The sequence below is a fragment of the Plectropomus leopardus genome, chromosome 10, assembly GCF_008729295.1.
Source record: "Plectropomus leopardus isolate mb chromosome 10, YSFRI_Pleo_2.0, whole genome shotgun sequence".
In the NCBI taxonomy this organism is placed as follows: Eukaryota; Metazoa; Chordata; class Actinopteri; order Perciformes; family Serranidae; genus Plectropomus; species Plectropomus leopardus.
This window is the reverse complement of record NC_056472.1, coordinates 31,949,685-31,976,135: the sequence shown is the minus strand read 5'-3', so window position 1 is coordinate 31,976,135 and position 26,451 is coordinate 31,949,685. Positions and strand designations below refer to the sequence as shown.

Below are 26,451 nucleotides of genomic sequence, written 5' to 3'. Positions count from 1 at the left end.
CTCGGTGCACTGGCTCACGGTGTCCGGGATGTGACAGACTGACGGGGGCTGAGTCATGAATCATTTATTGCGGCTGCTCACCTGAGACGCTGCGGGCTCGTGTCGGCGGACAGGTGACCCCGCAGCACGGCTGCAGTTTGTGTCAGCGTGTCGGCTGAAGGTCTGAGAGCCGCTTCAGGGTCAGACCGGCGTGTGTGGTGAGTACAGGTGACAGCACGTTTAAATACGCCACTCATTGTTTTTTATTAATATTATTATTACATTATCTGCTCGCTGAAGTCAGTTTTGCACAGGAGAGGCGGTCCGGAGCTGTTGTGGTTACAGAGGATGCATTTTTAAGGTGGACCAGACTTATTGGCTCTGCGTGGACCAGCAGGGTGTCAGGTTCATGTCCTGACGTCACAGCCGTAAATTAACCCTTTTATTGTTTAGGTTAACAATGTGATCAAAGCTGGCCTTCTGTAACACCGATGCATTTGTTTTTTTTGGATTTTAGTTTGAGGATGACCAATAATGTTTGTTTTCTTTAGAGCCAATGCTGATTATTAGTAGTTAATGTTACCCATAACCGATATTTGGAACTAATAAGCATTTACCATAAAAATGAAAATCTTTCTGTCAATATTTGGAATTTTTGAAAATAACAAACTCCAACACAAAACTTTGTTTAAATGTGTTTAGCAAATGTTTAATTAAAACAGAGATTATACATGTTATACATATACAGCAAGTTCCCGGCAACTTCTTTTGTTAAATAAAGTTCAGTGAAAATTTTAATAAAAAAATGAATAAAAATAGGTTTTACAAAGTAAAAGTTCCTCCCATACTTGCACTTTAATAATAATAACATTTATTAAAATAATTGTATTAATTCTATTTTATTTTAACTTTACTTACAGGGTTCCTACAGGTCCTTAAAAGAATTTGAGGGAAAAAATCAAGGCCTTGAAGATTTTTAGAATTATGCATGAATAGATATAGGTCTCTGAAAGTGCTTGAAATGATACGTTTCAAACAAAAATAAAAATTAAGGTTTCTGTTGATTTTGTTGTTTTCTTAACATTAGCAAACAGGCTCCTTAAAAAAAAAAAAAAAAAAAAATCAAGGCCATAATGTTGGTAAAACCTGCGAGTTCTCACTATGAAAATTCACAGCATTGTTAAAATATTTTGATGTGACTTTGAGTTTATCTCAATGCTGGGTACTTGCATTTCAGGAAAATTGTCCTTGAAAGTCCTTGAAATTGTTCAGTTACAGAAAACGTATTTTTAAGGTGGACCAGAGTTATTGGACAGTTGTCTCGCTGCTGCTCTTGTTGGTAGCTCTGTGTGTGGGACCAGCAGGGTGTCCGCTTCATTATCTGACTGTTGCAACATGAAATTAACCCTTTAATTATTTTGGTCAGTGTGAAAGCTAGCCCTCCCAGCGACCTGCACATCCATTGTTTTGACTGCATGTCCATTTCACTTTCAGGGTCTCAACAGGTCCTTAAAATCCTTAAAGATTTGTGAATTTGAGGGTAAAATCAAGGCTTTGGCCTCTGTAAAGCCCGCAAGGTCTCAACAGAAAACGTAACAGTATTTAACCTTGATCTGTTTCTCAAACCGAGCCTTGGTGGGTACTTTCATTTGAGGAAATCAGGGCTGGAAAGTCCTTGAATTTGTTGTTAAAGACCGTGTGGCGATGACATAATATTGAACATATTGAGATGTTTTCTTGTTTTTTCAGGGGCACCAATTTAAAAAAAAAAAAATCACTTAGAAAATGGGGGCGCGGCAGCTGAAGAGAGACGTTGAGGCGCTCATGTGAGTGAAAATCAGACGCTCAGAGGTTTTTTAAAAACATTTTAAAATGCCGACTGATGGTTTTTTTTTTCTGACGTAAACAGTGGAGATTACATCGGGCAGAAACTCAGAGAAAACGCTTTTGATCCAAAGGGGAAGGGGACGTCCACCATGCTGGATGACCTGGTAAAGACATGACAGGTTGTCTTTATCTGAAACAAAAAACAAACACAAAATATGCAACAAATACACGGGTGTGGCCTTGATATGTATTTTATTCGTGTGCACGTCACAGGCTCACTATGATCTGGCCATCAGCGTTGCCCTGTGGTGGTTGGACAGAGAGGAGGGACGGGACGTCCTCGACAGAGACATCATGTAAGCTGTAACAGTGGTGGAAGAAGTACTCTGATCTTTAACTTCAGTAAAAGTAGGAATACCACAATGCAGAAATACTCAGTTACAAGACAAAGTCTAAAGTACACAGATGTTGGCATCAAAATTACAGCACCAAAAGTAAAAGTACACATTTTGGAGAATGACCCTTTTCAGAAATGGTTGATCTACGGGTGCAGATGTTTCCGGAGTCGTTAGTTCAGTGTCCACACATCAGATAAAAAACCTCATATTCAGTGTTTTTTCTCAAAACGGAAACATGTTGGATTTGAGCACAAAGAAATAAAAAATATAATCCAATAATAATAAACAGAAACGGCACTTCAAAATACAAGTTGAAATTCACTAAAATTCAAAATAAAGTGTTTTTTATGTTTGTTTTTTTTACAAACGTGACATGTTCTCGAGTCACTTGAAGTCTTGAAATACTCAAAGTCCTTTCTTAGGCCCGCTCTCAGTTCTCCACCTTGGCCCTTCGCCTAGATTTGGAGTGCCCTCCGCTGAGTAACGGCCCTTAAAATGGAGCCACAAGGGGAGGGGCTTAAATTTTTAACCAAGGAAATGAGATGACATTACGCCATCAGTAACCACCAACAGGGGCACATATGTGTGTTAGTACATAATTGGCCGATGAATCAAAGGTTAAAACAATGAGCTAAAAGTGACTGATAAACAGTTCGGCTCTCATCCAAGGTAGAAATACTCCATTTTTTTTTTTTTAAATGAAGCTCTCGTTACCACAGCGGAGCAACAAGCGGTGCAGGAGGTGCCCAGTACCCGAATCGCTTAGAGCGGGAGGCCATGATCCTCTCGTCCTTCGCTGGAATAATCATGGTGAGTGTTGTGTGCTGAGCTGGGGGTCAATGCTCTTTTCTTCTATTTGCTTTTTAATTGAGGATGTATTTTATCACGTTATTGTTATTTGTATAAATCTATATTGGTTGTAAGTTCTAGGAAATGATGTAATTGTGCAGAGAAAATAATTAGAGGGGAGAACAGGAAGAGGAAATCAACCTTCATATCCTCGATAGTAATCACTATCCAAACTGAAAGAGGAAGATGCGATTTGATTTTAAACATGCACAGGAGAAATCTTGTTTTTGCTCTCCCGCTTCACTTAAAATCTCCAAATGTTTATCCTTTGAAATCTGGATCTGCATCACTTTCTTGTGCTGCATTCAGACACCGTTCACAATTATTTAAACCTTTGATCCCAGAGCAAACTGGATTGATTTCTTTGGAAAACACGGGGAAAAGGCACCGAGCAACTTGACAAAAAAAATGTCTTAAGAAATTAGTAGATTTTGAAAATTATTCTTTGGAGATTTGGGGAAAAATGTCCAAAAATGATTTATTTAATTATTCTAATTAAATATTTAAATGATATAAATTCATTTTTCATTTATATCTTATAAATATAAATATCTTTATAAATATAAAATCTATTATTATTTTTTCAGGTAATTTCTTTGCTTTTTTTTTGTTTTGCACTTTCACAAATATTTTTTATTTATTTATTTATTGGTAATTTTCAGGTAATTTTTTGTACTTTTTACTATTTTTTTGCCATTTAAAAAAAACATTTCTTTTTGTTTTGATTATTGCCATTTTGCTGTTTCAGAACAGCCTCCCAGTGGAGGAGATCTTGGCTCTGTACAGATGTAAACCAGCTGCTTCATACCCCAACCATCGATCCAAGGTACCGAGTATCCTGGCTAACATTTCACACTCATCTTTTGAAGAAACAGACACAGTATGTTTTTTAAAATTATTTTTCATGGTTCTTTTTGCATATTTTGGTATAATAATTACTATTGTTTTAACTCTAGGGCACCATCGTGTACCCTTTCACTCTGTCCTACCACCCGCTGGCCATGCTCGGCTCGTACAAGGCGGTGCACCACACTCCAAAAAACACAGTGAGTGAGCGGGAAAAACTCTGCAGAGACAGGATACAGTTATTAACAGTAAATCAAACCAAACACTGCGACAGGAATAAAAACATTTCCCGTGGCAGAATATTTGTCTTTTTTAGCTGAATGTTTGTTCTTGACCTTGTGAACTGAGCAACTTCACCCCCCGAGGAAGACCGCACAGTTTGATTTAGAAACGACAAATAAACTGTAGACAGCTACTCATCTAATGCACGTGTACGTTTTATTTAAATGCCTGAAAAACGTCCCACAGATCAGAAGTTGAAGAGATGGCTGTCTGAGAGGGTGAAGAGGAGCGCGCCGCCTGGACGAGAGGCGTCTTCGTCCTCCTCGTCTCAGTCCTTCCTCAGTGTGAGTAACCACAGACGGCAGCACCATTTCTGCAGTATTATTACTTTAATGCAGAGTTTCCACAGATCCTTACATAGTCTTAAAAGTCATTGAATTCATTAATTTAAAATAAGGCCTGAATTTGTAGTGAAATGACTTTTAATCTTCAAAAGTCTTAAAAAGGATTTTATGAATCCTATTTTCTCTGACATTGCATTAAAATATAATAATTAGCAACAGCTTTTTTTTTTTGTTAAAAAATTATTCCTCTTCTTAAACTCGTCATGATGGGAATCCAGGCAGCAGAGTCTCATATGCAGAACAAAAACCACAAAATCATCAGAAAACCGTTCAAAAACTGCCAGATATTTCCCACACTGGCTGGTAAACCAGATATATTATTATATTTTAATATTTTAATATGTTTATTGTCTTCCAGTGTGTTCAACTCTAAAAATTGGCTGATTTAAAAATTCTATATATATATATATACATATATATTGTAATAAAAAAGAATTGATAAGGAGTATGGACATGGAAAAGTCATTGAAATTTATTGTGTTAAAATTCCTGATAGTTTTCGGACTGATGTATTTGTGAATGACAGGCCTGAATTGCCGCCCTGTGGATGATCAGACATCATGTTTATCTAATGTCCCTCCTCTGTGTCTCTGTGTCTCTCTGTGTCCCTCTGTGTCCCTCTCTGTCTCTCTCAGGACAGCAATGACGGCCGAGAGGACAGAGCTGAGCACTACGAAGGCTCACTGGAGTCTCTGCACGACTGACATCAACCCCATGATGGACTTTTCATTTATTTTCTTGAATAAAATGTTTGAGCACCAGAGTTTTTTTTACTGCTGCTGTGTTCACGTTTTACTGTCACACTTTAAACGTTATTAAATAACCACAAATCTTTATTAACAGCATGATACTGAAACTGTAACAGTTAACTGAGCCAACTGATAAATAGTGTTTTAATAATAATGATACAAACAGCGTTTTTTTTTTAAATAAAAAAAAAAACCGTAATGGAAAAACATAAAATATGTTTAATAATAACAGTGAAAATTCATATTTTTTATTTTATAAAAATTATGAATTTATTTTCTTTCAATGGACTGCCCTCGTTATTCCTTTTTTCCATTTTTTTTTCAATTTGAGCACAAAATTGGAAATTGGAAAAATGAGTTGTTATTCTTCTTTTTTATCATTTTGGATTTGGGAAACAATTAAAAAAAATATATTATTCTATTCTTTGTGTTATTTGGAAAAACGAATGGATGAATGATACACTGATTTTTCTATCCTTCACCTTAAAACTTATTTCCTTGCAAATTGTCAGTTTCAATGACATTTTTTAAATTTTTTTGTATAATATTACATAACTCAGCACAGTGAGTACAGTGTCTTTACACAGAGCCCTCATGTCTGCAGCCTAATTTAGGAGGCGACCTGAAAGGGCAGATTTTTTAAAGACACAGTGACATCTAGTGGATATTTTTAGCATAACAAACCTAAACCGAACTGTAGAGATAGCTCCATCCAGTTGAATTGAATTCAACACATTTTTCATTAAGATAATTAAAGCGTGCTCTACGTAACGGTTGAGCGGGACGTTAAAGGGTTTTAATTTAAGCATTTTCATGATATAAATTCATTGATATATAGAGATTCTTTAAAATTTTTTTGCTGTTTTCAATTTCAACAAACGGTTAAAGGCCGCGTTGTTTTGTGATGACTTCTGACATTCTGCCTGCAAAGATTAATCCACTTGATGACGGATTAGTGGATAAAACGTCTCTCTGATGTCCATATCAATAAAGAGGGCACAGCGGGTCAGTAATTTGCCTGCTAGGAGTTTTGAGGTTGATGATTCAGGGATTTTTGCTCTATGCCCAGGATCAAGACTTTTGGCAGAGATGCCAGCGCGTTAAATCCCCGCTCATTGAAAAAACAGCTAAAGTGGGATCTGTGAACCCTTTGATTGAGGTTTATATAGCGGGGCGCTGGTGTCACTTTGTGAGACCACCATTTTTCAGTAGGTGACTGGCTCCGGCACTCTCTGCAGGATGAGTAGTAAGGTATGTGTTTGTCTTTGTAATGTCTTTATAAGTCTGCGTAGAAACCTTAAATATAGTGCAATGCAGGACATAACGGAGACTAACTGGCTTTATGACAAAGAAAATGTGCAAAACTAAAGAATGAACACACTGTAAATCTGTAAATTACATCATTTCTATATGTCATACAGCGGCGGCGTGACAAATGCACTCATATGTTTGAAATTTCTCTTTATTGGTACACTGTAAAACATTAATAACATTACTGGCCATCAGTTGTATTGCTTTCACAGTAAGTTGCTGTATAGTTTTTATGTTTTTTAAAAAAAATGTGAAATCTAACAGCTACATCCTGTAAAATCCTAGGAATAATCGCAGCATCTTTGAATATTTATCAATGCATTATTTAAAGTGATTTATATGAAATATTACATCAGCTTAATAATAATAATAATAAGAATAATAATAATCATTATTATTATTATTGGCAAAAGTCAAAAATGATCATAAAATAGAGTACAATAAAATTCACAAAAAATACAATAAAATCCTGCATCCTGTAAAACCTAAACATAATCACAGCATACTTGAATCTGTATCACTGATTCACACTTTTCAGTGTTTTATTGTGAAGTATAACAGATGCTTATTATTATTATTATTATTATTATTATTATTATTAATGTTAATAATAATAATAATACTTTTATTTATAGAACTGTAAGTGGCACAGCGTTGCCAAAGCAAGTTGTGGGAGGTTTATACTGTAAATATCAGAAGGATAAATGTGATTGATCAGTGACTGATCAGTGATTGATCAGTGTTTGTTATTGAGACTGAGCCTCTGCTTCTCTCTCCTGCTCTCAGATCACATTTTATGAGGACAGAAACTTCCAGGGCCGCTCCTATGAGTGCGACACCGACTGCCCTGACATGCACCCCCACTTCAGCCGCTGCAACTCCATCAAGGTGGAGAGCGGCTGCTGGGTGCTGTACGAGAAGCCCAACTACACTGGTTACCAGTATGTCCTGACCAGAGGAGATTACCCAGACTACCAGCGCTGGATGGGCTACAATGACACCATCCGCTCCTGCCGTACCTTCTCTTATGTGAGTACATATTTGTTTCATACAGAGACAGTGAAGAAGAGGAATCAGTGCTACTTTAACGAGCTCTTTTTCTCACTTAAATTATGTTTTATTGGGGATTATAGGTGCATAAAAAGATGTTGTGTCCCAGTAGCAGCTTGTGTTTTGACACCTGGATTTCCATCAGTTTTCTTGTGCTGCGTTATGACGCCTTCACAAGTATTCAAACTTTCAAACCTTGAGTAAATTGGTTTAATTTCTGTGAAAACGTGGGGAAAAAAGGCAATGAGCAACTTAGCTAAAGTGTTCACAAATAGCAAGAAATTATTAGATTTGGAATAGGATTTTCTTTTTTTTTTAAGTTAGGGAATAATCTCGAAACAGTGTTTATAAATTTATCATAATGAGATATTAATTTATCATAATTTAAATGTGTTTTACAAATTTATAATTGTTAATATAAAAGCACAATTTTTAGGTCATTTTATTGTTTATTTTTTTCTTTGTATTTTTTTTCTAATTTTCAGTTTGTTTGTTTTTTTCTAATTTTTGGGTAATATCTCCTTAAGATTCATAATGCCTTATCACCATGTTTTTGGGGGAAAGAAAGGCCAATTTACCTTTACTCAGATTTCAAAGGGTTAAGTTCCTCAGTGTGTGCTTTGTTCTGTTTTTTGTTGTTGTTTTTTGTATTTTGTGTGTACATTGGGAAGAGATTTAAAAATACATTGTATATTTTGCTTTTCGCTTATAAGAGATAAGACTGTGTTTGTTTTTAAGCACCTCAATGTGCTTTTGTGTGTGTGTATTAGGAAAAAATTATAAATATATCACATTTAGCTCAGAAAATAAGATTACAGATAAGATGACATAATTTAAAAGTTTGTGATTCCCACACCAGGGAAATTCACATTACAGCAGCTGAAGAGTCTTTTGCAGGAGAAAAGTGAAGAAAAAAAAGTGATTAAGTGCCAAAAAAAATAAGATAAGATAGAATGAGAAAAAGGGGAAACTATACACACCTGTTAGAGTAACAATGGGAGTAACAATGAATAAATAACTGAGGAAAAAGGAAAAAAAAGGCTAAAGGCAAGCAGAAGTGAGTGTGTGAACAAGAGCTGTGATTTGTTTCCAAAAATCTGGTAATAAACATGTACAATAGTCTTCAAAAAATAATTCCTGACTTTCTTTAAAAGAAAGTGACACTAAAGTTTTTTAGTAAACAACTTCTTCAGCCCTTTGACCCTGCCGGCTCCTGATGAGCAGATTCAACACAGCTGTGCTCAGTCACGCTGCATGGCCATTCAGTCTTTGAAAGCTGAGCAAGTTGTTTAATTTCTTTTAAAAGCATGGGGGGAAAAGGCGATGACCAACTTGGTAAGATATTTTCCAAAAATTGCAAGAAAATTTTTATAAAAATCCATTTAAAAATTTAAAAAATCAATATAAAGTTTTTTAAAAATCAATATATAGAGATTTTTCCCAGCACTTTTTACGGTAATTTTCTTATTTGCTTTTTTTTTTTTTAAATGTATCATTTTCTTTTCTGTTGTTTAATTTCAGGGAATTTTCTTATAACTTTTTCACTTTTTTTGTTTTTGTTGTTGTTGCTAATTTGTGAGCCATGTCTTGTTAAGTTGCTCCTTGCCTTTCACGCCGTGTTTTTTTTTTTTTTTTAAAGAAATCAAACCAATTTGCTGAGGTTTTAACTGATTTTAATTTGTCCTAACCCTATAAACCTATAATCCTTCATTATGTTGCCTTAGATTAACATTTAAATTTGGAATAAAGGATATAATCAATAGAAGGATATAACCACTAGATTATTTTCCTTATATTAACATTTAAATTTGTAATTAAATTTGTCCTTACCCCCAACATAATCAGATGATCTCTTTCATGCATTTACCTAAGGTTAGCATTTAAATTTTGAATAAAGGATGTAATCATTTAAACTTTATTTTGTCCTGCCTCTTACCCTGTATTTTATATATTTCATATTTTTATTCAGGGAGATTCAAGACAAAATTAGACAGAGAAGCTCTGCGGTCGTTCCTGTTCTAACTTTATACTTTATTACGTTTCTCCAGACCAGCGAGGGCCCCTACTGCTTGCGCATCTACGAGCGCCCAAACTTCCAGGGTCAGATGATGGAGTTCAGCGATGACTGCGAGTCGGTGCAGGACCATTTCCGCAGCCGGGACATCTACTCCTGCAACGTCATGGAGGGCTACTGGACCCTCTATGAGCACCCCAACTACCGCGGCCGGCAGTACTTCATGAGGCCCGGAGAGTACCGCAAGTTCAGTGACTGGGGGGCCACCTGCGCCACCACCGGGTCCTTCCGCAGAATCACAGAGTTTTAATCAGGAATCTCTCTTGATGCTTTCGGTTTTATTCACCTAGTTTCATCCAAAACACCCATTTCCTCCTCTAAATGGCATCTCTTTGTGGTAATGTTAATAAAATACGTGGTACATCAAGGAGTGGGATGTTTCATTCGGCTAAAGACGTATCAATATGATATTGTTTTAAATAACTAAATAAATTAATCTATTGTAAACTATTTTCTTTGTGCTTGTTAATAAATATTTTGGTATTGCTGGAGTTGTCTATCTGGCTGATAAAAAAAGCAACTTTGGGCAAAAAACAAACAAACAAAAACAAAAAAAAGAGGAAATTGCAGCATTAACATAACTATTTATATTTTGTTATTATTTTCTTTAAATGACTGTTTTCCCACATTTAAAAAAATACTTCCATTGTTTTAATCTGGTGGTGGTCTGTGTACATTTTGGTCTTTGAACTTTCCTTTCAGAAACAGTATTAGAAAAACAAAGAATACATAGTAATTTGATTTTGATTTCAAAATCCTAAAATGAAAAACAACATGAAATTGTAATTTTTTTTAAAAAAAAAAAATCTGTTTATTGTTTTACACCCAGGACAGCTTCAGTTTCAGAAAATGAAAAAACAATTGTTTTTTTGTCAGTCCGTCAGTCCATTCACAGTCTGAACGACAGGAAGCATCTATAGAGATAATGGGGCTACTGTTCACCCCATTCATGTGTCACTGACCACAGTACAGAACATATTTAGAAAACACTGTATTTTATTTACTCACATGACTATCTGTCTACGTTTACATGTATTTCCAGTTTCTTATATACTGCATGAATATATGAAATCAACCCCATAAAAAACAAACAGAAGATGGTAAAAGCATTGACTGTTCCAGCACCTGTCCACACTGCGGCTCTTACTAGAAGCTGTGTGTTAAACCCAAACAGAGGACTCGACTGACGGGAGTAGGAAGACTCCTGTAGGGTCTCTGCTGACCGTGGATCTTATTTAAATAACAACACACACGACAGCACCTGTTTCTGTATAAAATGGACTCTTTTTGTTGTGAGCATAAACACGTGAAGCAGTCTGAACGGCATCATGGGAAAGGTTTGTGTCTGTTTTTTTTTTACAAATTAAAACACTGTCCAACCAAAGGCTCTCTGTGAGTCACTGCGATTGTCAGAGTTGATCTCATTTATACTTCTCCGTCAGATCATCTTCTACGAGGACAGGAACTTTGGAGGCCGGCACTATGAGTGCATGAGCGACTGCGCTGACCTGCACTCCATGTTCGACCGCTGCCGCTCCATCAGGGTGGAGAGCGGCATGTTCATGATCTACGACCGCCCCGGCTACATGGGAACGCAGTACTTCATGAAGAGGGGAGAGTACGCCGACTACTTGGGCCTGACCGGGATGAATGATTGTGTCAGGTCCTGCCGCATGATCCCCACGGTGAGACCTTCCTAAAATCATACTTTTATTTTTATCTTTGTCATATGATCATCATTAACCCTTTAAAACTGGATCGACATCAGTTTCTTGTGTTATGTTCTAGACTGTATATAAAAATGGATGACACGCCCCCACCTACCCCTGCTATGCTGAAGTGAGGTTAAAATATACGAGGTATGGGCGTTGCCATCTTGTGAGGGTGATGTCATTGAGAGCCTGAATCTGGGCAGTAGCGATATCTGGTGCGGGAATTCCCGCCAAAACACCCGTCAGACCAATCACGAGCAGCTCCATTGAATGCGAGTGCAGGGATTGGATATCACGGCTGTCAATCACGGCAAAAAATTTCCTTTTGTATAATTTATTAAGTCATTAAAACCAAATGCATCGTAAAAACAAACACTTGAACAAACATCAGGGTGATGAGAACTACCTTCAGAGACAGAAACCATCTTAAGGAAAAATGTATTTAGCGTGTACTTTGAGTTTTTAGTTTGGTCTCTGTCCATTCACTAACATGAAGGAGCGGGCTTTATGACCTATACTGCAGTCAGACACCAGGGGGCAATCAAGACTGAACAGCCACACTTTGGGGGAGCTGTCATGTCGTCCATATTTAAGTCTATGGTCTTATTCAGACGCCTTTCACAAGCATTTAAACCTTTTGAACTTAAGCAAATTGGTTTGATTTCTTTTGAAAACATGGCTAACTAGACATACTCAACCATTCTGAACTCATCAAATAGCGAGTGTATACGAGTGTGACACCAAAAGCCACCTTTTGCGTCCACAAGCTCACCAATGGCGTCAGATGAGAATGCAGTCAGACAGCACCGGTGGTTATTATACGCTTGCGGACACCGGCCGCATCCACGTTTAAAGTGAACTGGTTGCGTCACTTGTCAGATGGATGGAACTGGTTGCCTGCCAATGAAACTTTTAAAGACAGCAGCAGGTAATAATGCCGCTGGTAACCACATAAGGAGTGCGAGTGTGCTTATAGTGAATTAAGTGTGTAACAATTGAAAATTTTGGACATTTGTGCTAAATTTGAAGGAATTCCCTCTGAGCACTCTTGAAATATTGCATTCACAAGAATGGGACAGACAACCCAAAAATAGTGCCTCCGGTCACAGCAGCACAGAGGCATCAAAAAGACAACGAGCAACTTGGCAAGAGACAAACTGAAAAACTTACAAGAAAATAAACTAGAAATTAAAAAATGTAAAATAAAAATTAGACAGTAAAAAGAGAGAGACAGAAAAAGGGAAACTATTTGAAATAAATTATTTAATTATAATTACATATATTTTAATTAATTAATTTGAAAAAGAAAAAGCCCTTTTTGAAGCTATTTCCTTGTTTGTTTGTTTGGTTTTTTATCATTTTTCTTTTATTGTTGTGTGTGCTTATTTTGGGTGTCCATTGCCTTATGTTTGTGACAGAGATCAGGTATCAAAGGGTTTAACTGCCTCTAAACCTTTAAGTTGGGTTCCTAAACTCAAATGTACCCAGAACAAATGACCTTAAGGCAGTTTTTCCCAAATCTCTCCTGCAGTGTCACACTCTGCATGTTTTAGATCTCTCTGTGCTCCAACACAGCTGATTCAAATGATCAGCTTGTTAACACTTCAGGAGTTTATAATGAGTTGATCACTTGAATCAGCTGCGGTGGAGCAGAGAGAGATCTAAAGCATGCAGAATAAAAGGTACTCCAGGAGAGATTTGGGAAATCTGAAATAAAATAAAATGACTGAATATGATCACAAAAAGGACAAAAGTCAAGCTGTAAATCTTTCCTCTGCTCCTCATCTGCCCTTGCTTCAATAATTATCACATCGAGGAATATTTAAGCAGCCTAACTCCACAACTGTACGACCAATCGTCACAAAACTTATAGAAAATGTCTTAAGGGATACCAGCAACATACCCTGAACGTTTCATTCAAATGGACCGCTGGGGAGCACCAAAAATGTAAAAAGTGTTAGTGGCATAACTGTGCGTTCACACCAAACACGGTAAAAAACCCAGCTGTGGTTGTGCTTACAACTGTGGTTTCCAGTGAAATACAACAGAAAGCCGGACGTAAACAGGCAGACTCCGTATTGAACCAGAGTGAACCAACAAACACTCTTCACAGCACATCACACGACCTCCGCTGTTTAGGTCCCACAATAAAAGACCAACTGAAATAGGTTAGGTTTCACTACACAATTCACAGAGTATTTTCAGAGGTTACCGTGTAACTTTAAAGCTTTTCTCACGGATCTCTGAGGCAGAGGCTGCATGGAGCTCCGTGTCTCAGTAACGACAATATCAACAGTTAATGGCAACACAGCGTCATGTGAAATTTTCCCTCAAGTTGAAAAAGTTCAGCTTGCTGTGTAAAATGACGCTGCAGCCGGTTTTGTCTGGCTGTGTTCTCCGCTGATGTGGACGAGTGGCTAATCATGCAGATGCGAGAGGAAGCTTTCTTATGCGCAAACCACTGCGAAAGCGGCGACACTTCGGAGCTGACTGCTGAGTTTTTCAAATGTATTGTTTTGGTGCTTTGACCGTCAAAAGCCGAGTACAATCTAATTCCATTTTACTGGAGAGAAGGCAGACATCTCTACGGCAAATATTTACAACACTCAGCAACCCATACCAACGCAATCCAGATGGATAAAGAGCACTATAGGCATGAGGAGAAATATGTATTTTTGACTTCGGCTTTAAATTTTACCTTGTGTGGAATCAGTCTTCTCATCTAACACTTGACTTAGCCCCCAAAATGTTGAACGAACCCTTTAAAGCAGCTTAATTTGCTTTTAATCCGTCCTAATTATCTTTGACATTAAAATTTAGACCCCTGAATGACGTTCCAAAACCAGCAATTATATTTAGTTGTGATCTTTGACTTTCCCACCCTCTGCAGCACAGCGGCAGCTTCAAGATGAGGCTGTACGAGCATTTCGACATGGGAGGTGAGATGTTGGAGCTGACAGACAACTGCCCCAATGTCATGGACCGCTTCCGCATGTCCAACTTCAACTCCTGCAATGTGATGGACGGCCACTGGCTCATGTACGAGCAGCCCAACTACAGGGGACGCCACTATTACCTGAGGCCCGGCCAGTACAAGAGCTTCAACGAGTGGAGCGGCAACAACTCCCGGATTGGTTCCATCAGGCGACTCATGGATCTCTAATGACAGAAAAACGGTTCTTGTTAAATGTCTACTCTTTGCCTTGTTTCACACGCTGAATAAAATGGCGTCAGTGCTCAGTTGTATTCAGTTTTGTTCTTGCTCTCTGCGTTTGGAGGGCATGTTTTCTCACGAGGATGTGACGGGGTCATGGCCCGACATCCTGACTCTCATCAGAGGCTTGAATAAAATCCTGCAAGCGCTGACACGCACCACACCGAGGCTCAAGCGTTATCTATTGTAGAGCTGAAGGAAAGTCTGTCTGCTGGTCCCCCTCTCACTGTTCACTGACTTGACTGAAAATACAATTTACCCTTTAAAACCTGTGCAAACTGGCATGGTTTCTTTTAAAAACATGGGAGGATGGCAATGAGCAAAGCAAGAAGAAATAACCCAAAAATTAGCAGATAGTATAGAATAATAAAAATAGAATAATAACAATAAAAATAAAAAAAGGAAATTACTTGGATAAAGCTTAAAAAATTATAATAGTTCTGTAAAATAATTTTAAATATGTAATTCTGATTTCTTTAGCTTTTTTCTTTTTTTTCCCTAAACATTTTCCACTTGCTTTTTAAAAACAATTTTCCAAAATCTAATTTCAGTTTGTAAAACATTTTTTTATAAAGTTGCTCAATGCATTTTTTTACCCATTGTTTTTGAAAGGAATTGCACTAATTTGCTCAAGGTTCAAAGGTTAACTTATGAAAGGCGCCTGACAGCAGTAAAAAAAAGTGATACTGATCCGGTTTTTAAAGGGTTAAAGGTCCAATGTGAAGGATTTTGGCTGATGTATTGGCAGAAATGGAATATAATATAATGAGATGTGTTTCCTTTAGCGTATAATCACCTGAAAATAAGAATCGTTGTGTTTTCGTTACCTTAGAATGAGCCGTTTATATCTACGAAGGGAGCGGATCCTCGTCCACGAAGATCGCTGTGCTGCACTGCCATGTTTCTACAGTAGCCCAGCATGGACAAACCAAACACTGTTTCTAGATACGAACATTCACGTTTTCGGATCAACCACTGTAGTTAGCAGCAACTCTGCATGTAGAGTGTCCGAGAAACGCTTACTTTTTTAACGTGAAACAGCTTTAGTTTTTAGCGTTTGAAGTCACCTGGTCTGTATATTATGGAGAGGAAGAGACCTCTGTGGATAATTCAAAAACCTCCGGATCACTGAAATAATTCTAACCGTGAGCAAAATGTCCTGTTTCGTGACGATAATTTGAAAATGGCAGACGAAGATCTCTATTAGATCGATACGTTGCACTGTTAAAAATTACTGGGAGCTTTTAATACAGTGTGCCGCCCATCGTGCTTGCTCCTGGATTTCTTTCAAATACATAGCGAGAAGACAATGAGCAACTTGACAAAAGATGGCCCAAAATTTAGCAAGAAATAAGTAAAGACTTACAATAAAAAAAGAGAAGAAAATGACCTTAATAAAGAGGTAAAAAAAGAGGTAAAATAAAATTCTTTAACTTAATTTTGTCATATATAATTCTAAGAAATGCATTTGTTATACTACATTTTTTGATAACATCTAATAACCCCCCCAGTTTCTCAGGCTGTTCTCGTCACCTTTTATTATTATTTTTTTTCATTTTGCAGGGCATTTCTTCCCTAGTTTCAGATGTTTAAATTGTTGTGAAAGGCGTCTGACTGCAGCATAACAAAATGGATGTTGCTCCAGGTGTTAAAGGGTTAAGCACTGTGTAGTCACTGTGTTATGTGTATGATTTAGACAAAAAATAAGCCCCTCCACCAGAGGGCAGTGGCAGAGTTGAAATAATAAACAACACAAGGTCAAACTAACCTGCTAAGGACACAAAAGAGACAAATACTCCCATGAGACTAATGTGATCATTTAAATTTGGTAAAATATCTTCAAACACAACCTTTACAAGATGTGTAACCGGTGTGGTTACTGTTAAAGACATTATAAACAAATACAGGAGCTGTAAATAATATTGTTGTATGACAATATTTCTGGAAATTTAAGTGTCAGTTCAAAGCCAAAGAGGGTAAAGCGAAAAAATATCTTTACCAAGAGCTCCACTGATGCATCATCCACACATGAGCATACACTACAAAATACAAGAGCATTTAATTTTGGGTGAGGTACAAAAACACATACCATCCATTCAGTGACGACAAAGACCTCGGGACCGTTTCATGACAAAAACACGATGCCACAACGCCACACCAGCCCCAAACATCCTGTCAGCTCTCACCTGTACAAACACAACTCCTAAACATCTCTTCAGGGCAACATGGCAGCACAAACGCCAAAGATTCCTGGCTATTACAATATGAATGACACGTGCAGAGTCTGCATTTCACATTCACTATATATGTGACAGGTGGGAGTCTTCAAAAAGCTGGATGGATCACACAGGGCAAGGCACATGGCAGGCAAACAGGCCAACATGGGGAAGGTAAACATCAGCTCCCAGGAGGGCAGGGAGGGACCACAAAATACAGCGGATATAGGATGGAGGAAATGCTTTTATTGTGAAGGAAACAAAGACCAAACAGGCCTTTTATTAATTCTTAAGGTTTATTTTTCCAAAAAAGAGAGAAAAGGTAGATTAAAAACATAAAAATAACCAATTACGCAGAAACTTTTACTGTATTATTCCTTTTTTTGAAACACGATCGGCAAAAAAAATTAAATAACATTACATTTTCCATGTCTAGATAATCTTCTATGAGGACAAGAACTTCTCTGGGCACCATTTTGAGTGCAGCAGTGACTGTGTGGACCTGATGTGCCTCCTCAAACGCTGCAACTCCATCAAGGTGGAAAGCGGCTGTTTCATGATCTACGAGAAACCCAACTACACTGGAAACCAGTACTACTTAAAGAGAGGAGAGTATCCTGACTTCTATCACTGGATGGGAGCCAACGACTCGATCTGCTCCTGCCGCCTCATCCACATGGTGAGCTCCTTTCTTTGGGAACTTTGACACCAACTGATGCATTTGTCAACCCTTTGAAAACTGCACAAATTGGTTGATTTCTTATTAACATTGGAAGAGGGCAGTGGGCAACATGCCAAGAAATGGTCCTAAAATGAGCAAGAAATTAATGAAAACTTAGATGAAAATTACAAGAAAAAATAAGTGTAAAACAAAAACAAGCAAGAACACGGCTGAACTAAAAAAGCACCAAAAAAAGAAAATAGTTTAGAAAGTAGTTTTCTGGACATCCACTTGGGGAGCAAATACTGGACTCATGAAAATTTGTTGTTTGTGGGACCAATCCACCTGCCCGCACTGTAAGTGCAGTGTCCTTCAGCGTTTCATGCACACGTAACTGGCCGCGTTCTCAAATGACGTACACGTTGCTTGTGGACGTGACCGGTGCCTTCCAGCCGTCCGTTGCTGTATAGTTATAACAGTTTGTGCAGTTCTGTCTGAGCACATTCTCATCCGATGCCGTCCAGCAATGTTCCAGTTGGACGTGCAAGGTGACTTTTGGCGTTAGCTCATACAACGAAAGCAATAACAGAGCGACGCTATTTGATGAATTTGGTGTGAGAACAGCCACGATGTTCTGTAATCTCATTTAGCCACCTGTTTGTTTGTAGCCACGTTTTTTAAGATGCGGAAGCACTTCAGAGCTCACAGTGGGGTATTTATTAATGTATTTTATGTCAAAGAAGAAAACGTGAAAATCTCTTCAGCTTGTGTTAACCACAGGCTTTCAGGCTTCTAACTAAAAGCCCATCCAAAAAACCCACTGACTCTGAGACAAGGGTACTGGCGGTGCTGAAATTGTCAGTCATTTCCGTGTTTTAGGTCTAATCTCTGCGCCACTCAATTGTGGTCACATTTTAAGAAATTGAACAACGTGTGAAATATTGTCAGTCAGCAGCTTCAGTGCAAAATGATCTGTATGAGATTTTAATCTGAAATCATTATCGCTGGAGCCCCGCCAAAACATTTGATTTGTAAGAGACCAATTGAATTTGTAAAACATAAAAACAGACACTGATGAAATTGCACCTATTTTTCTTAGGGCACTTTATAGAAAGGTACCTGTACTTAACAGAAGTACTTCTTAACATTAAAAGAAATGGAGAATTTGGAGGTTTTGTTATTTAGGTTATTATGCGATGATTTTATTGGTGTGGCCCACTAAAAATCAAACTGGAGTGTATATGTGGCCCATGAACTAAAATCACACCCCTGCAGTAGGTGGTGTTGATTCTCCAGTCAGGGGCCAAATCTCGACTGGTGAGAGTTTTTTTCTGTAAAAAAAAACGTTCTTGTCTTGTGCAATAATATGAGGAAGGTGACAGTCTCTTCATCGCTTCACACAGTCTTCATCTGCTGCAAGTTTTAGTCTTTTCAGTGGACATTGTCATTTTTCTGTTAAGTCTGTTTCTGTTACACTTTCTTGTGTTTTGCTATTATTACTTGAAAAAGTACATAGAAATACATTTATGGAGACGTACTGGGAAAACTTGGGTCTCTACATTCATGTGGATGTAGCTTGCCACACGTTCTCATCCCAACACATCACATGGTGCCGCTCTGTCAGTGACCTTCTGCATCTACTTACGACTTTTTAGGAATCCTTCTGCGTCAGCTGTTTATGCTCTGGGATGCCGTTACCTTGATGTCAACAAATGGTTGAATGACACAACACAGTCTTTATGTTCACACAGCATGAGCACATAGCGAGCAAATCCAAAGTCACCATGGTTAGGATTAGGCAAACAAGGCACATGGTAGGGACAAGAAACCCCCCCTACCCAATCACACAGGAAGCAAACTCTGGGACTCAAACACCCTATAAGTGCACTCATACACCTCATATCATCTTATTATTACCTGACGCTGTCTTTCAGCGTTTCATGCGCATGCGATTGGTTCCTTCGGGCTGCGTTCTCAAGTGACGCTGCCCTTGCACGTTGCATGTGCCATCCCGCTGTCTGCCAGCATATAATAACAATGCCAGTGGCTATGTCCGAGCGTGCTCTCATCTGATGTCCGGCTGAGTTCTGGTTGGATGTGGAGGGTGGCTTTTGGCATCACTCTCACATACTGGAAGCACTGACAGAGCGTTCATATTTGACAAGTTCGTGATAACAGTCTACAGCGTGACAAGCAACACCCACTGAAACACTGTTGCAGACCAGGTACACCCCGTCATGGCTGCGACACTCCCTGATGGCTGTGAGACCCTCAGCAGGACAATACAAAATGCCGCACTGCAAACATTGTTCAGGAATGGCCTGAGGAACATAATAAGGAGCTTAAGCCGTCGACCTGGCCTCAAAATTCCCCAGATGCCAATCCGACCAAGCATTTGTGGATATGCCGACACTCCAGAGGCATCTCTGATCCATGAGGCACGGACGCAGGACCTCTGGGAGACGTCCTGTGGTGTCTGACACCAGGGTGTTGCTGACAGATCCATTAAGTCCTGTGTGTTTTGAGGTGGGGTGGCAGTACGTCTCACAGATGCTCGATCCAACACGTTCTCAACTCAAGTTGCACATGTTGCTGCTTTGCAGTTGACCTCTGTGCCTACATATTGCACTTTATGAATATACTTTTGCATCTCTGCTGTTGATGTTGATGCCACTACCGTGATGTCAACACAAGCACATGGTATGATTATGCTGCACATGGTTATGTTTAGACAACAAAAAAACATGGCAACCAAACAAACACACATGCTAGGACAGATGGCTAGGATAAGGCAAAGGAGTCACATGGTAAGGTCGCATTCAGACGAGAAGCAAACACTGGACTCCTGCATGAAAATCCAATTTTTTGTAGTTTTATGTTGTATTGTTTGTCTTGTGTCTTCTCCTTCGTATCACTTTATATCAGGTGCTATTGTGTGGATTACTTGTCTTGTGTGCGTCTTATTTTTCTTTTTTTTTTTTTTATAACCAGAAGCCGGGGTCCTTCATCATGCGGCTGTATGAGCGGCTCGAGTTCGGAGGCCAGATGATGGACCTGGTGGACGACTGTCCTAGCGTCCTGGACCGCTTCCACGTGAATGACATCTTCTCCTGCAACGTGACCGAAGGCAACTGGCTCTTCTTTGAGCAGCCAAACTACCGGGGCAGGATGTACCTGATCAGACCTGGAGAGTACAAGAGGTTCAGCGAGTGGGGCGGCAGGAGCGCAAGGGTCGGCTCAATCAGACGCATCCTGGACTATTGATCTGTTTGGGAGGATCCGACAGCTGCACGGAGGTTTTGGAAAGGCTTCAGATACAAGACTATAGAAAGTACAAAATACTGTACGTAAGGCTCTGTTTGACTATTCCTGGGTAATATTTGGTCACCTTACTTCAAGGATTAGGGCAAGTGGTTATAGGAATGGTTATTAGGATGGACTTGAAAAAAGGGACTCACTGCAAAGCACCAAACGGACATGATGGGAACCAACAACAACGTTTCTGGACCTGTTGTTGATCAAACACTCACCATCGTAATAAAGCACTTGCAAAATGGAGTCTTCATAGTCCATTCAGTTGTGGGCAGGACCTCAGACATTTAAAAACAAAGCATGAGCTGTGAACACTGTAAACTTCAGGGCGTTTGTATAACTGCAATGATTTTATCTGATCTGTGATGAGTCAGACATGTATGTAAATCCTATAAAAGTAACATCTTCTTCTACCTCAGAGACTATGTTGGCCCATGTCTGTTGCAGATTAAAGAACAAAAATATCTCTTTAGCCGATAGATTGTACAGATTATCATGTGTTGACCGCATTAAATATCAATTTAATCTTGCTGATGCTGTGCAGTACGCAGTCTATTGTACGGTAGCATTTTCTGGGAGTAAATTGTGATGAACATGGAGGAAAGAACAATAACTCATCACACACCAAGAGTCGTCTATACATAAACAGATTTTTCCCACCCACCACGCACCCCCACTCCTGATCCATCATCACTGTGCGGGATATATTTGAATGACAATGCTTTATGCTGTGCAATCACACAGCTGCCCTTTCTTTCTTTTTTTTTATAAAGCACACTGGCTTGGCTCAGGGACAGCATTGAGCGCTAATACAGTCAGATGCCAACATAACCATGGGAAAGGTAAAGAAAATTACAGTTTTACCCACACTTTCTGCACACAATAATAGGAATACAGAGTTTTTGTACCTCTGCACAACTACACGGAAACTTTACATGTGTGCAATGATTGCTTCTGCAGATCATATTTTACGAAGACAGAAACTTCCAGGGGCGCTCCCACGAGTGCAGCAGCGACTCCGCTGACCTCCACTCCTACTTCAACCGGTGCAACTCCATCAGGGTGGAGAGCGGATGCTTCATGGTGTACGAGAAGCCCAACTACATGGGCAACCAGTACTACCTGAGGAGAGGAGAGTACTGTGATAACCAGCGTGTGCTTGGCATGAGCGACTGTGTCAGATCTTGCCGTATGATCCCTCAGGTAGGTCAGAAAGACTCAGTGTTTAGAAAATGGACACTTGATTTCTTGTAAATCAGCAGCAGTGAATTACCTGATTTAAAAAAACCCAATGACACTGAGATTATTTTGCTGCAAAAAGTAACAGTTGTTTATCCTTTACCAGCACCGAGGCCCCTACAGGATGAGGCTCTACGAACGCTCCGACATGTCCGGCCAGATGCACGAGCTGGTGGACGACTGCCCAAACGTCCAGGACCGCCTCAGCATGTCCGAATTCAACTCCTCCAACGTGATGGACGGCCACTGGCTACTGTACGACCAACCCAACTACAAGGGCAGGGTGTACTACCTGAGGCCCGGAGAGTACCGCAGATACAGTGACTGGGGAGGCGTCAGCCCGAGAATCGGCTCAGTCAGAAGAATCACCGACTTCTGAAGTCATTTCGATGCATCTTTCTCCGAGTTTAATTGTCTGTTTTTGAAATAAACTTTAACTGCTTCATAAAATGTTCTGTTCCATTTGACTGACAGTTATCAGCTTGCCTCATGATTGAAACCTGTTTTTGAAAAACACCCCTTAAGTTCAGAGACTTTAATCTGTCATCTGGCTAAACAATGCATCTCCCATAGCTTCTGGTTAATTGTCATTCAGTCTCGTCTGTGCTTAGACTATCCCAAACAATACATGAGTTATCTTCTCCCACTTAGCACCCCCCCCCTCCCCCATAGGATTAGCAGGTCTCTATACTGGCAGGATTTATCCATATGATCACAGTTAAACAGCGTATAAAGGGCTGCAGCACAGATTGGAGAGAGTGAGACGGGAAACTGACCTGGAGAGGTAAGCTGAACGTCACCACTGACCCAGCAGCAGATTACAGAATATGACATAAATATAACAAAATCAGGATGGATCTAATGAAGCAGGAAACATGCAGGTAAACACATATTTGTAAAGGCACAACATGAAAACAATTATAACATCAATCTCATCAGTTCTCAGTTTTACCAAATTTGAGGGAAAAAAGTAAAAATAAATAAACTTAAGATGATGAATGTCATATTAGATTTTTAAGACTGACTTGTAACCACCAGAACTTAAATATATCCTAAAATACGCCTATGAATAATAAGAACCATATTCTTATGAGAACACATTTAATATATATTATACTCTCATATATTATGTTATTTTAATTCTTGAGCTCTAAAAAAAAGTTATGTGTGTTTTTTTATCTCAACAAACATCATCTGAATTAGTTTGTGAGAAAAACATCAATTCCTAGTATTTTTTTCTTTGTATAAACCAGGAAAAAAAACAGAAATTAAAGTTAACATGTTTAGTTTTAAGTATCTCTCATTCATAACAAAAAATAAAATACACATTTCTACAGTTGTGTCTGGGATTGTGGTTGTATTTGTATGACTTAACATACCGATAAAAAGACCTTGAGCAAAAACAAAAACCCAAACAAAACAACCTAGGATCATAGTTATTCATTTTATAACCAAATAATATAATACACTGGTATCAAACATCACTTACAATCCTGATAACATTTAAACATAAATATTTCTATACATTTTTCCATTTTAAGATTTTATATTAAAAGTGAATGATCACATACAAGATGAGAGTTGAAAAAGAAAATTTTCTACATATCCACTATAATCTGCTTAAATTGTAATATTAACTTAAGGATAAGCCTCAGCTGTCAGGGCTGTGATATCTTATTTGTGTGGAACCATACAACCGAATATTTGCTATGAAACCACTGAGAATATGTTCCATGATAGATGTATAGAGTAATTTTAAGTAATAAAATAATTTGCTATATGTGTAACACAAATTTTGTTGTGTTTTTAGGGGAGTCTTCAAAGAGTCAAACATGGCTGTGAGACATCAAGGGAATTGTAGTCCATTAGAGAGCTGAAGAAACACGCTGCACTGCACCTGAAGCTGGAATAAATGTGGTGTTGGCTCGTGACGTAAAAACACAAGCGTCCCACAAACACACAGGTAACATCACATCATGACAAACAAATCCTGATAAAATCTTTGTGTTTAGAGCAGCTTACAGACGCACAGCTCAGTCCACATTTACTTATTAGCATACAGTGGGGTTGCTCAGGTAGAGCGTTAGTGGGAGTGAATGGCTTCCTGCTCTGTTATGCAACATATTTAATGCGAGAGGGCTGTTCCATATTGTTCTGCAGCCATTGTCCGCTGGACGTGTGGATACCATACTAGTCCTTTCCTTTGTCCATGTGTGTCAAAACACCAAACCAGTTAATTATTTATCCTTTTTTTCAAATACAAATCCATATTTCTGACCCAATGTTGTGCTCCAACAAAAAGGTAAACATGTGCCAGTAGCCTGCAATTATAACTATGAGAGAATTTGAATGACAATACTTTGTTTGTGAAGAGGTGGTATAAAAAGCCCTGAAAACATGGGGAATCTCTCCAACGGAGACCATGGGCAAGGTAAGTACTGTTTTTCCTCTCTGCTCACATTAAACACAAAGCTTTTTTTAACTTGTGCTCAGTATGTTTTATGTCTTTTTTGTTGAAATAAAAACACTTTTATCCTCCAACAGATTATCTTTTACGAGGACAAGAACTTCCAGGGTCGGAGCTATGAGTGCAGCAATGACTGCACGGACCTTCACTCGTACTTCAGCCGCTGTAACTCCATCCGGGTGGAGAGCGGCTGCTTCATGATCTATGAGCGACCCAACTTCATGGGCCACCAGTACTTCATGAGGAGGGGAGAGTACTCGGACTACCAGAGGTGGATGGGCTTCAGTAGCTGTATCCGCTCGTGCAGGATGATTCCACTGGTAAGAGTGTGCAAAATCTTTCTTTTAATTTTATTTTGATCATTGCAAAAAGTAAGGATGACTCATGCAGACGTATTTTTGCGTTAACACTCTTTATAAACGATAAGTTTGGGTCACAGAAAGCATATCATTTCCTTTGGTCCCGCAGTATCGAGGTTCCTACAGATTGCGTATCTACGAGAAGCCTGACTTCAGCGGTCACATGATGGAGTTCATGGATGACTGTCCCTGTGTGTCTGACCGTTTCCATCACCGCCACGTCTACTCCAGTAATGTTATGAATGGCTTCTGGATCTTCTATGAGTACCCCAACTACCGAGGCAGACAGTACTTCCTGAGGCCCGGCGAGTACAGGAGGTACCGCGACTGGTGCGCCACCTGCGCCATCGTCGGCTCCTTCAGGAGGGTCACCGAATTTTAGCCATTGAGCCAAACCTTACTGTAAATATCAAACACTTTGTTTATTAAAGATGTTGAATTTTTAAATCTCTGCGGATTTGTTTTTATTGATTTGTGACTGTGGTGTCCGGCCGTGAGGAGGAGGAGCCTTATAAAGACAAGTAAAGATTTGTCAACTCTTTGTGTAGTCTGCAGATCTTGAACAAAATGCAATATTTATACGATGTTTTTAGTCTTTAACTACAAGAAACAAGAGGTATTATCAGTCATAAATGCACTGCAGCCAGTTTAAAGCAAAAACTTCCCACTGAATTCAAATCTTAAATATTTTCTTCTGTTATACTTCTATTGTTTTACTTATGTTCACTGTTACATTCTGTAGAATATAAATTATAAATCATTATATACTATCATAATACACTTTAATATTATATAACAGCCTACAATAGATTCATACATCAGTGGTTTCCAACGGGTTCAGTCACAGGGTCCAGACTTCTCCAAAGTCCACCCATTATAACATACCATATATTACATTTCATGTCACAAAATGTAAACAACACATTTTGAATAAAACATTTAGTCAAAAAACGGAAAAAAAGTAGCATAACACAGACTGAACATATAAGCACAGGCCAGATATTGTTTTTCTTTTTTGGAAGTCACAGGAAAAAAAAAGAAGGGAGGGAGACAACATGCGTGAAAGGGAAAAAGAAAGAGTGATATAATTATAGTTTCCTATAACAGTAGTTTTAGGGACAGTTATAACCTTAAGTTAGGGCTGTCCATCCAACAAACAGCATGCTGAATGTTGCAGATTTTTGTACCGAAGATGAAAAAGCTGGAATCACTCGTGTAGATTGTTTAAAGTAAAGAAGATAAAAGCAGCAAGAAAAACCATCTCATTTGTAACTGAACTCCCTACAAACTTAAATCAAGGTCCATTCCACATATTTCATTTTATTTCACAAAATGTTAACAACCCGTCAGATGAGGACACAAAGAAATAAAATGTTTAAGAAGAATAATCTGAAACAAGTGTTCCTGCAAAACTATGCCGTTGACACCCACTTATTTCCACCAGGTAAAACGAGGAGCTTCCTCAAGAACATTTATGCTCCCACCCCCTCCATGCAAATATCCAACCACACCTGCTGGTGCACGATCCCTCACTGGCTTCCCACTCACATAAACATCCAGTC

The 26,451-nt window shown here is 38.8% G+C and overlaps 6 protein-coding genes across 6 annotated transcripts; all 6 read left to right on the top strand.

Annotated features, from left to right (window-relative positions):
* Positions 1–8: 8 nt before the first annotated feature.
* Positions 9–5,288, top strand: LOC121948630 (uncharacterized protein C2orf80-like). Its single transcript, XM_042494028.1, has 9 exons — positions 9–197; positions 1,729–1,805; positions 1,889–1,970; positions 2,080–2,162; positions 2,924–3,014; positions 3,802–3,879; positions 4,010–4,103; positions 4,368–4,465; positions 5,161–5,288. The coding sequence occupies exons 2-9, from the start codon at positions 1,765–1,767 to the stop codon at positions 5,227–5,229; spliced, it is 636 nt and encodes a 211-aa protein (XP_042349962.1). The 5' UTR covers positions 9–197; positions 1,729–1,764; the 3' UTR covers positions 5,230–5,288.
* Positions 5,289–6,498: 1,210 nt separating this feature from the next.
* On the top strand, positions 6,499–10,093 carry LOC121948922 (gamma-crystallin M2-like). Its single transcript, XM_042494462.1, has 3 exons — positions 6,499–6,525; positions 7,372–7,614; positions 9,684–10,093. Exons 1-3 carry the CDS (start codon positions 6,514–6,516, stop codon positions 9,957–9,959), a joined length of 531 nt encoding a protein of 176 aa, XP_042350396.1. The 5' UTR covers positions 6,499–6,513; the 3' UTR covers positions 9,960–10,093.
* Positions 10,094–10,634: 541 nt separating this feature from the next.
* LOC121948656 (gamma-crystallin S-1-like) lies at positions 10,635–14,706 on the top strand. Its single transcript, XM_042494055.1, has 4 exons — positions 10,635–10,645; positions 11,025–11,046; positions 11,152–11,394; positions 14,312–14,706. Exons 1-4 carry the CDS (start codon positions 10,635–10,637, stop codon positions 14,582–14,584), a joined length of 549 nt encoding a protein of 182 aa, XP_042349989.1. The 3' UTR covers positions 14,585–14,706.
* Positions 14,707–16,995: 2,289 nt separating this feature from the next.
* On the top strand, positions 16,996–20,776 carry LOC121949178 (gamma-crystallin S-1-like). The gene is made up of 3 exons (XM_042494796.1): positions 16,996–17,025; positions 17,288–17,530; positions 20,504–20,776. Exons 1-3 carry the CDS (start codon positions 16,996–16,998, stop codon positions 20,774–20,776), a joined length of 546 nt encoding a protein of 181 aa, XP_042350730.1.
* An 878-nt stretch (positions 20,777–21,654) lies between these two features.
* Positions 21,655–22,442, top strand: LOC121948879 (gamma-crystallin M2-like). The gene is made up of 3 exons (XM_042494405.1): positions 21,655–21,666; positions 21,785–22,027; positions 22,170–22,442. Exons 1-3 carry the CDS (start codon positions 21,658–21,660, stop codon positions 22,440–22,442), a joined length of 525 nt encoding a protein of 174 aa, XP_042350339.1. The 5' UTR covers positions 21,655–21,657.
* A 2,043-nt stretch (positions 22,443–24,485) lies between these two features.
* Positions 24,486–25,271, top strand: si:dkey-57a22.15 (uncharacterized protein LOC795575 homolog). The gene is made up of 3 exons (XM_042494433.1): positions 24,486–24,503; positions 24,608–24,850; positions 24,999–25,271. Exons 1-3 carry the CDS (start codon positions 24,486–24,488, stop codon positions 25,269–25,271), a joined length of 534 nt encoding a protein of 177 aa, XP_042350367.1.
* The last annotated feature ends 1,180 nt before the right edge of the window (positions 25,272–26,451 follow it).

Coding starts and splice junctions, on each gene's coding strand:
- LOC121948879 (XM_042494405.1), top strand. Junction 22,028..22,169: donor CTTGCCGTATGATCCCTCAG/GTAGGTCAGAAA, acceptor ATCCTTTACCAG/CACCGAGGCCCCTACAGGAT.
- LOC121948656 (XM_042494055.1), top strand. Junction 11,047..11,151: donor TGAACGGCATCATGGGAAAG/GTTTGTGTCTGT, acceptor CTTCTCCGTCAG/ATCATCTTCTACGAGGACAG. Junction 11,395..14,311: donor CCTGCCGCATGATCCCCACG/GTGAGACCTTCC, acceptor CACCCTCTGCAG/CACAGCGGCAGCTTCAAGAT.
- LOC121948630 (XM_042494028.1), top strand. CDS start 1,765: ATGGGGGCGCGGCAGCTGAAGAGAGACGTTGAGGCGCTCAT. Junction 1,806..1,888: donor AGAGACGTTGAGGCGCTCAT/GTGAGTGAAAAT, acceptor TGACGTAAACAG/TGGAGATTACATCGGGCAGA. Junction 3,880..4,009: donor ACCCCAACCATCGATCCAAG/GTACCGAGTATC, acceptor TTTTAACTCTAG/GGCACCATCGTGTACCCTTT.
- si:dkey-57a22.15 (XM_042494433.1), top strand. Junction 24,851..24,998: donor CGTGCAGGATGATTCCACTG/GTAAGAGTGTGC, acceptor TTGGTCCCGCAG/TATCGAGGTTCCTACAGATT.
- LOC121948922 (XM_042494462.1), top strand. Junction 7,615..9,683: donor CCTGCCGTACCTTCTCTTAT/GTGAGTACATAT, acceptor ACGTTTCTCCAG/ACCAGCGAGGGCCCCTACTG.
- LOC121949178 (XM_042494796.1), top strand. CDS start 16,996: ATGGCAGGCAAACAGGCCAACATGGGGAAG. Junction 17,026..17,287: donor AACAGGCCAACATGGGGAAG/GTAAACATCAGC, acceptor TTCCATGTCTAG/ATAATCTTCTATGAGGACAA. Junction 17,531..20,503: donor CCTGCCGCCTCATCCACATG/GTGAGCTCCTTT, acceptor TTTTATAACCAG/AAGCCGGGGTCCTTCATCAT.